Here is a 10,114-nt window from a genome sequence, read left to right as displayed (position 1 = left end):
ATCGATTTTATATTTCATACTATTATCCTACACGATACATATTTTCGTTTTTATATGTTTGCTCGCAACATGGAGAGACATGCCATTGAAGTTTTCACGATCTATTTAAAGAAATTAGAATTATCGAGAACTATAATATTACTGGTAAAAGATATTATTATATTAAATTTCTAGCGACGTTTTTTATTTTCATTCTCCAAAGATTCTTAAAGTAAAATGATTTATGCGGTAAGTAATCAAAATAAATCGAATTACTCACACTGGAAAAGCCAAAAAGCGAGAGAACATAAAATCTTCCCGCAGCGATATACATCGTTTTTTGTCCATTTATCATGCAAATTAATAACGCTTTTCTGTCATTGCTTTTTACTGTCGGCCAGTTTACATCATAAAATGCATCACCCACTTCGTTGGACTAAGTATTATCACCTTGTTAATCGCTAATAGTAGCAATTCTTAAGAAAGACACAAAACACACCTCGTAAACCAATTGTTCGCCCAAGTAGCAGTAAAGGTATAACCAGACAAGTTGCACGACGCAGTACAGAATCATATTAAATGCAGCCACTGTATCTGTGTCTAATGTCTGGAAGTAGTATAAACATTTAATTACGTACGCTTGCTAGGGACAGAAGGAAAGGAAGCATACGTCTACTTACAAGTAACAAAATGTACATAGCGAGACCTAGTCGAATGCAACAACTCGCGAGTTCTATCAGAAGAATTAAGTGATAGCTGTCGTTTATTCGCTCTGACAATCTACAAGGTATATCAGTCTTTTTAAAAATCAAGCCGCATATATTTGCATAATTCATAAGCACTAATGTTACAAATTATGTGCAGATAGGCAAATTATTCCCCATTCATGCAGAATTAGTTATCAGATTCAACAGTAAAAAGTTGGAAACCAAAAGCATTGTTCTTTTTTTATCGTAGCAACTATATCTGTACAAGTGTGTTGAAACATTTGCCTGCTTACAGGGATAGAAAGCAAAGGAGGTGTTATCTCCTTTTTCCACACAGGGGTGTAGGTATGATTATTAAACTGCAGATGTTTATGAAAATCCTTATAGAAGTGGAATATGAATAAATAAAACGAAAATCAAGAATCAAAAATGCATTTGTAGGCTTCGTTTCAGAGTTAATAATTCTTGACAAAATATCTGAACTGAAATATATGTGAAATGTGTCTGACTTGGGACTTATTCTACTAGCAAGGTACACTAGCCAGAGCTAGATCAAACACAGCGAAGTCAGTGGAATATGCCCCAAGTCAGACACAGCAAAATCAGTAAAACATGTCCCAAATCAGACACAGCGAACCAAGTAGATTAAGTCCCAAGTCAGACATATTTCACACGAATCTTAGGTGTTTTCTCAATATCTAATAACTCTGATACCAAACCTCAAACGTATTTTTGTCACTCTTGATTTTCATCTTATTTTAGAATGTTATACAGAATCACCCCTCGAAGTTTCTGACACTTGCTGTCGAAGTCTCCGTACAAAACTAGCATAGTAAAAATCCCTCCAGTTTAAAGCTAATTACTGACTAACAAACTAATGCATACTTACTTCACTAGTTCCAAGTGCATGACCACTATCTGCTTAACGCCGTTTCTAAAAGTCTGACTCGATGTAGTTTGAATATTCCGAATACGATAAGACAGAATCGATAACTTTCCGCAAAGGTGCAGCACAAAGTTACCAACGAAAGAAACTTGCCCTACATGATACACTGCTACATATGTAAAAGGAAACTGATACAAATATAGAAAAACGAAGATTCCTACATTGTTCGAGTAGTCTACGATAATATGATTCCGAAACGGAAGCTCATAGGCAGCTGTCTCGTTGCCTGTAGAAAGGTACCTTGTTAGGCCTTAAATTGCTAATTATACAGAGTGATTCATAAATGCGTGTACAAACATCATGTAACATTTTTTGCTTATTTTATGGACATGAATTTATGAATCATCCTACACTGTAAGAAACAAAAAGGAAAAATTTTAAGTACAACAAACCGATTACCTCGAATACTGAGAAGCAAAGGTATCAAAGGACGAAAGTACATCATGTAGACTGTCGACATTGCCATTGCTGCAGCGTATTTGTTAAACAAGTAGGCCACATTGTTATATATAGAGTACAAACGCTTCTCCTCGACGTTTTTGTAAAATGGTTTCTCGATGACTTCTCTCCTCATGTTGATTACCATGTCTTTAAAATGTTTGCTGCATCGAACCAAAATTAGGCCCATATAAATCGCTGTTGTCAACGCTGTCTCCATTATATTCAGAACAACCATTTCCATATGACCCATCCAATCTCCCAAATCCCAATATTGCGTAATTATGTGCAGACCAAGATATGTCATCCATATCGTGAATCGAATATTTCCATGCTGAATAGGCCACAGTCCAATCAATGAAAAAATGCGTTCGTTGAATAGCAATGTATCTCTTATCACAATATTGTCCTATAATATACAATGTGCACAGTAAACTTTTCCAACGTTGTGAAGAAGGTAGAGTACCTATCATCTGGTTGCAACATGCAAAATGTCTATAGGTAATATTTTGAAGAAAGTAAGAAGTTGTCAATTTTATTTTAAGCTTCAATAATCCGATCTTCGATGCATAGAAACGTTTTGCGTGCAGCAACCAAATGTGAAGAAATACTCGTCTCGCTACCATCGCGTCCACTTTTCGACTAATCGACTTTAGAGAATAAACTGCAAATTATACCAAGACAGCTTCGTTCAAACTCAATCCCCAGGACACAATCGATATGCAATCATTTCATATGAAAGTCGTCGCGCAAATGAAGGTCGAAGTTTAGCCCCTATCGTCGACGTCGATGCGAAGAAAAGAGCAAGGCTCACTTTTGTGTCCCTTCATTGTAATTATTTTACGTCAGCCTCCTACATGAAAACTTCGATTTGCTACAATTACGCGCGTTACTTTATTTCTTCGGCGTTTATTCTCCGCCATGTTTATCAATTATTTGTCGTAATGGGTTCTATGTGCAGTCCCTCAGCGCGCCACGAGTATGATTAAAAAAGAAGTCGCGGGGAGTAATTTTTCTTGGAGAACTTAAATCATGTTTTTTGCAACTCTCGGGACGGCTTTAATGTAGTTAATACATCTACGTCTCGAATTTCTAAACGTGCGGTATAAGTAACAAAATTAGTAACGATTACTCGAGTCGCTGAGGTAAATTTTTTCTTTGAGGAAGATTACGTAGATCGTCACTGTGTTGAGCAAGTCGTTGACATCTCTGAGTTCCAGGTTCTTGACTCTACTTTGACTTTAGCAAGTGAATATGTGTTCTTTGAAGAAAATTATTTGTATTAATTGTACATTTTAATTGTACAAGTGATTTTTCAATTACTTTAACAGCAACTTTCGTTGATTAATGGATTATTCTACAGAATTCCTTGCTCCAAGACAGAAAAGAAGAAAACTGATCGTTAATGAGAAGTAATTATTATACAGTACATATCAACGAATAAGATAACAATACGTCATTTACATAATAATTGCAAATTCGTTTAACTTTCTCTACTCGTATTACCGAATGGCAGTTCTTACATGTTGGCTTGTAGCACAGAGAGGCACGACATTGAAGTTTTCATGATCTATTTAAAAAAAGAATGTGTAACTACCTCAAAATCTACTGTAATACTGATTCGATTTATCTATAAGCAATTTAATGAAATAAATCGCTGTACTCACACCAGCAAAACCAAAGAGTGAAAAAACGTAGACATTCCCAGCACTAAGAAACATCGTTTTCTGTCCGTTTATCATGCATATTATTAATGTTTTTCTGTTACAACTGTTCATTTTGATCCAGGCTGTACTGTAAAATGCTTCATCCAGTCTATTGGACTAAAGAATATTATCTCGTTTAGGTTGTATGTACAAAACGATTAAAAATTAAGTGACGAAATTGGATACACATTTCGTAGCATGTGAAGACCGCTTCAAAGATGGATTTCCAAAAAGAAAAATATTGAATATTGAAATATTGAAGTTTCACATTAATTATATATAAGGGCATGTATTTACGAACCTCGTAAATTAGTTGTTCACCTATGTAGCAGTATATGTACAACCAAATCATTTGAGTAAAACCGTATATAAGAAAATTAATTGTAGCCACTGAATCTGTCCGTATTTTCTGGAAATTACAATAATCGTTTCAGTCACCCTCGCTCTGTACCTCATACTGAACTACTTTTAATTCACATAGAATTAAATACCCAATTTAAAAGTTTTCGAATTTTTGAATTTTTTGGTATTGTTTCCTATAGGTACTTACGATCAAGACTACATACAATGCAAGGCCCAATCTAACGCCGCGGCTCAAAAGTTCTAATAGAAGGATCGATTGAAACGTGTTGTTTATATTTTGCGATAATCTGTAAAGCTCATCACATAACATTTGTACGTATAAACAACATTTGATATAATAATATTTAATTGATATAAATAATATTTGGCATGAAAGGATAAATTACTTGGACAAGTTGAAATGCATGGTCACCACCTCTTTAACGTCGTCGATGAATCTTTGACTGGATTCCATTCGAATATTTCTAATACGATATGTCAGAATCGACAGTTTTCCGCAAACGTGTAACACGAGACCAGTCATGATGGTAAATTGCACTAAATGATACAGTACTACGTATAGTAAGCAAACCTGGCAGAAATACAGAAAACTGTAAAGTCGAACGTCCTTAGTATAGTCGAAGACAAAGTGTCCTCGAAATGGCAGGGTGTACAGAGACGTATCATTTTCCTTGTCTGTTAAAATAGACCAAATGATTCACATTCAAATTACACATTCTTGGAAAAGAATGCTTTTCTTACATTTACTAACATATATGTTTAGAAATATTCCATTAAAAATATTCTTTCATCCCTGTTTCATTCAGTTGCCTCAAAATCACGAATATCTATCTTTTCCACAAATTGTATTTACACGTTCGCTGCCGATCACGCGGTGGCGCGTGACGAAGCTTCCGTGGTAAATTGCCGCTCACGCGATATCGCGTGAGACAGCTGTGTTGAGTTAACGGTATGTTGCATGATTGGCAGTTTTGGTATGATATATTATTTCAGATAGGCAGCGAACGTGTTGAAGTTTCGAATATAAGAGCTTTAAAAAATCTATACTTCATTTGACAAAAATGTAATTTCTTTTTTTGGTAATCAGTACAATAGAGTAAACCTAAATACCTTTGCGATGAGCAAGCAAGTGTAAAAGAGGACGCAGGTACATTATGATACTATTACCAAATGGGAACGCGATCATACATTTTCCCAAAAGATAAGACAATTTATTATAATTGAAATATAAGCGTTCCTCTTCCCTATCTCTGAAAGAGAATTTCTTCGTGATGTCCTTCCTCATCTCAAGGATCATAATTTTTAACTGTTCACTTCGTCGAATCAAAATTATATCGAAAAAAGTCGATGTTAATACTCCCATTTCCAGGATATTTTCCACCATCATTTCGAAATCGCCCATGCATTTCATCAGATCCAAATACATTGTCGTCATGAATATGATTGTACTGAGTAGAAACAGGAAGATTCTCGTGTCTAGGCGTTGCAAAGGCCATCCTCCAGATACTGACAAAATACGTTCGCTCCACAAAAACACGTCTTTAATTTCAACGTGGTCCTATAACATGCGTGGAAAAATACTCTTGCAATATCTATGAAATAGATTAATGTTGTGGTACAACATACAAAATACATAATAATTTAAACAGCATATAAATCATACTAATTTAAATAATTTTTACTAATTCAAATAGGGTACTTGTCCCTATTTCTGTTCCCCTACCTGTTTCTCTGCTTTAGAATTAAAATCATTTATAAAGAGGAGTTTTATTTATATGAATTATTAGAATTAATCCGAAGACACAAAAATAGGGACAAGTACCCTAAAAATATAAAGATCTTGCTTGATTTCGCGATCCGAAATTGATAAGATTTCATCGTAATATAGAAACTGATTCTATAAAAATAATAACTAAACACTATACACTTTTGTGAAACATTTGTAAAATACAATGATTTACACAACCGAAAATCTCTAAAATGTTACACAAATAAAATTCCACAATTTTATTCAAAGGCAGTAGTTACTGTGCGTAAGAGCCAAACGTAAATGAGGGTCTCACTTTCATTGCTTTCTGCCTTCCCACAAATGAAGTTTTGAAAACAAACTGCAATCGTAGGATAAGAACTTTCTTTGAAATATGAATTGCACCCTACTATTGACAAACAATAATTGCTCATGTAAATTGCAATGTAAGCTGCAAGCTTTCTTGGGTAGTCCTACTACTATCTTCGCAGAGTAATGAACGGTTCGTATGTTTCGTTTTGTAATCGTTTTACATTCATTTTTTCTACGAGAACTTGAGTTTATTACACTAATATTGCATAATTTTCTCTGCGCTTAGATTGCTGCTGTACTTATAGATAATTTCATTTGATGCTCTTCGCTGAATGTGAATATGTACGTAATTGCATACGTCGAGAAATATAGATATAAGATAATGAAAAAATTAGGACGAACAATTTTCGACTTATAGATACAAATGTGATTTCCAATAATAGTACCATGTATTGTCAATATAGTGATTCGAAGGAAAGCGCACAATAATGACAGAGTCTTTCTCATTGAGTAAGTGGTAAAGACATCACTGATGTTCGAGCTGGTCGTGTACATACAAAAACAGTGATTAATGTTTAGTGTAAAATAATTTTGATAATGGTGACAGTTTCCGATATACATATAACAGATGCATAATTCAAAGTGCAAAAAATTGAGAACTCAGTTTTGGAAAATTGTTATCAAGGATTCGTGTTAACAGTGCATATGACGTGGAACAGTATTGAAGAATTCTTTCATAAGTTATGTAACAATTTTCTCCTGTATTTTTAGAAATACAACAAATTCATAATATAATAATTGACGACTTGCATTCATCAAGTGGCTTGATATCAAGTTTATGTTTACATAAATTAAGTTACTTGAAGGACTCGTTCAGATTAGTTAAGTTACGTGAAATCAAGCCACTTGTGTTTAAGTAGCTTGATATCAAATTTGTATTCACACAAGTCAAGTTACTTGAATTCAAGTGTGACTGTACACATCAATGTATACTTTAAGACAAGGAAAATCACACATTCACAATGATCAAGTTGCCTGAAATCACTTGAATTCAAGTACATATTCCTATTTCTATAACAATTAATAAGTAGAATTACAAAAAATATAAATAATTTATCTTACACATTCATATAAACAGAAAAAATCGTATCAAAAATGGTTTCATACATATTTGCTTATATGTGAATGTATATACATTTATAAAAATATACAAATGAAATTTCTTATACTCTTAAAAACTATAAATCATACATTGTAGAAAATTACAATTCGACTTTTGTCTCTTTTTTATCCATTTTATTTTGAGTTTGGTTTTTATGTGCATTCTGTAACAAATAATTAATTCGTTACATATAAAATGGCAAGCATTTGTTTTATTTATTAACATATTCCATTACCTGTTTTTTTGGATCTCTATAATAAATCTGGCCTTCAAGGCTAACATGAGACAATTCAGGTTGTTGAAGTAAAAAGTTTTTCGCATCTACAGCTTGTGAGCCTTCACGAAATAGAAATACAGATCTTTTTGGATCAATTGGATACCTATGCAATCAACAATTTCATATAGATGATGCTTTTCATTTTCTAATAACCTTTAAAACACCATAAAGAATGATAAGATACCTTTCAGCAATAATGTGATTATTTTGTAGACTAGTTTGCCAAATTTTCATAATTACATCGGCTTGTTCAGGCGAAATGTCTTCGTTAGTGTCAACAAACATCATAACACCTTTACCTCTCTTTGTCATTTTCAATACATCATCAGGATTCGTCATGTCAAGCTATATAAAATAGTATTAGTTTATGCTAAATGAAATATCTAGAAAATTGCAAAACATTTTAAACTTTATACCTGTGATATGTCGATTTTTGGACTAGGTCTAAGGTGCTCTGGTAGTTCATCAGGCTCTAAAGGTTCATCATTTTCCTAAAATATTACAAATTTTATCCATACGTTTATACAATATCATAAACAATACATATATCAATTTAATTATAAAGAAATATATACCTCCCACTGATCCAATAAATGCTCCAAGTCAGCATCAGTCATATCTCGTATATCTTTGTCTTTCCACGACTTTCTTTTCTCAGATTTCACATTATTACTCGCTTCGATATAAAATAATAAGAACATTCCATAAATTATAACCTCCTTCTTCATGTTTGAAACCTGCAAGATCCAACTTTGAGTAAAACATCAAGTTTCAAATTCTTTCAATTATTAGAAAATTAGCTAATCACTGAATATATACCTCCAAGTCTTTTTTACAATAGTTTCTCAGAAAGTTTACTCAAAATTTCTCGTTTAATTAATCTTAATGATATAATTTGATAACATATGTACAAATTGGAATGAAGAACGTGTCTCTATCAATCTCTATTAGGAATGTCGGCATGCTCAAATATTCGAGTAGCTCGAAATTTGAACCGAGTCGAGACTTGGTTTCCGATCCGAGTCGAGTTTAAACTTAAAACAATTTAGCTGACATCGAAAAAATCAAGTGGCTCGATAGAACCGAACGACTTAAAAAATTCCAGTAGTAGAAAAGGTTTACTGAGTGGCTTGAAACCGCGAAAAGACCGAGTAGTTCAAATTTATTCTGTGCAGATGCCAACTAAATTATGCAACTCGTGCATGTTTATGCTAGATCAGTGTTATCACATTCAACGCTGATTTGTATAGATATCCCACCTATAATTACTGGATAAGTGGATAGGGCATGCAACTTTTGAACATACGACATAAAACAGTGTAAGACAGCCCTATCAGCTCTGTCTGCCTATAACTGTCTATGATTACTTTGGCCGCGCCATTTTTGAGCATATACAATGTTCGCCCTCTGAAGGAAGTATGTGTTACTAAAATTTTCCACTCACATAGGTTTTTTATCATAGGTCTTCCATTCATATGTATACATTCTTGTGACACTATTTATAACCAATTTTTTGCAGAATAATAGTTCACACGACCTATAAACAAAGTTTCTCACTAATTCGTAATTCCTGTCTTTTATTTTTTGCCAGATACTACAAATTTTATGAAAAATGAGCATACTATGAATCGGGAAACCTTAGTATCATCTACCTCGCTCAGGTGGCGCGGATGATTTGTTCTCAAAGATGGCGCAGATTCAATGGTTACTACACAGAATAACTATAGATCTATAAAAAAAATATGGTTAGAGTGAATGACTGGTGGAAGGGGGGATCTGTCTGATTCGAATTTACAAATTCTTTTTTAGTTAAAAAGGCAATTAATTTTGTATTTTCTTTATATATCATAGGTAACAATTTAATTATATGATTTGATCGTAACACTCGCTCAATTTATTCAAGCTGCTCGAAATACTTTTCTTTAAATCTTATATATTAATAAGTAAATTGGAATAAAAAAGAATTCCTCAGTTTATATATAACAGTTCCGGATGAGTTTGTATAAATGATTTTTATCCGAAGGCACAGAATTAAGTACGAGCATAAAAATATGGACAAGTACCATATATTTTTTCTAGCGATCCTCAAGAATCCTTGACTTCTTCTAAGCATTAGCTTCTTTCGATCCGCTCGCTTCTTTTGAATACTCGGCTCGGATCGGTTACTCAAACGACTGGAACCGAATACACTTAGCTCAAACGAATCTGTCCCACCGACAGTTTCTATCTCTTTCTTACACAAGAGCCATCGAATAAGAGGAAAAGAGATAGTGTCGATGCGGCCAGAATCGTTTGAATTGGCCATACATACAGGGTGTCCCAGAACTGATGGTCAAGCAGAAAGAAGGGGATTCTACATGAAAACAATAAATCAAAAATACAGAATAAACTTTTTTGATATCGTGCTTCGTTTTTCAAGGAATTATGGTCGAATATAAGCGTACTCAAAATACAATTTTGGATACTTGAAGACTACA

The 10,114-nt window shown here is 33.6% G+C and overlaps 3 protein-coding genes and 1 pseudogene across 8 annotated transcripts; all 4 read right to left on the bottom strand.

Moving 5' to 3' along the window:
* Nucleotides 1–50: 50 nt before the first annotated feature.
* Nucleotides 51–2,377, bottom strand: LOC143177341 (uncharacterized). Its single transcript, XM_076375216.1, has 4 exons — nucleotides 2,032–2,377; nucleotides 1,581–1,858; nucleotides 260–415; nucleotides 51–101 (listed from the first exon to the last, which is right to left on the bottom strand). The coding sequence occupies exons 1-4, from the start codon at nucleotides 2,375–2,377 to the stop codon at nucleotides 51–53; spliced, it is 831 nt and encodes a 276-aa protein (XP_076231331.1).
* On the bottom strand, nucleotides 322–892 carry LOC143177049 (uncharacterized). Its single transcript, XM_076374811.1, has 2 exons — nucleotides 660–892; nucleotides 322–586 (listed from the first exon to the last, which is right to left on the bottom strand). Exons 1-2 carry the CDS (start codon nucleotides 813–815, stop codon nucleotides 434–436), a joined length of 309 nt encoding a protein of 102 aa, XP_076230926.1. The 5' UTR covers nucleotides 816–892; the 3' UTR covers nucleotides 322–433.
* Nucleotides 2,378–3,589: 1,212 nt separating the features above from the next.
* Nucleotides 3,590–5,838, bottom strand: LOC143177340 (uncharacterized; annotated as a pseudogene). The gene is made up of 3 exons (XR_013001551.1): nucleotides 5,245–5,838; nucleotides 3,738–3,893; nucleotides 3,590–3,640 (listed from the first exon to the last, which is right to left on the bottom strand). The product of XR_013001551.1 is annotated as an uncharacterized LOC143177340 (transcript).
* LOC143188843 (LDLR chaperone boca-like) lies at nucleotides 5,571–8,786 on the bottom strand. 5 transcript variants are annotated; one of them, XM_076393315.1, is made up of 7 exons: nucleotides 8,457–8,783; nucleotides 8,213–8,374; nucleotides 8,054–8,128; nucleotides 7,822–7,982; nucleotides 7,596–7,740; nucleotides 7,450–7,523; nucleotides 5,571–5,697 (listed from the first exon to the last, which is right to left on the bottom strand). In XM_076393315.1, exons 2-6 carry the CDS (start codon nucleotides 8,363–8,365, stop codon nucleotides 7,461–7,463), a joined length of 597 nt encoding a protein of 198 aa, XP_076249430.1. In that variant the 5' UTR covers nucleotides 8,366–8,374; nucleotides 8,457–8,783; the 3' UTR covers nucleotides 5,571–5,697; nucleotides 7,450–7,460. The 5 variants fall into 5 exon arrangements, 4 of the variants coding, with proteins under 4 accessions (XP_076249430.1, XP_076249431.1, XP_076249429.1 ...); XR_013003577.1 differs by having other exon boundaries at nucleotides 5,609–5,678; nucleotides 7,450–7,527; nucleotides 7,599–7,740; nucleotides 8,457–8,786; XM_076393316.1 differs by having other exon boundaries at nucleotides 5,609–5,678.
* Nucleotides 8,787–10,114: the final 1,328 nt, after the last annotated feature.

Source organism: Calliopsis andreniformis, chromosome 3 (assembly GCF_051401765.1).
Source record: "Calliopsis andreniformis isolate RMS-2024a chromosome 3, iyCalAndr_principal, whole genome shotgun sequence".
Taxonomy (NCBI): Eukaryota; Metazoa; Arthropoda; class Insecta; order Hymenoptera; family Andrenidae; genus Calliopsis; species Calliopsis andreniformis.
This window is presented reverse-complemented; position numbering and strand designations above follow the sequence as displayed.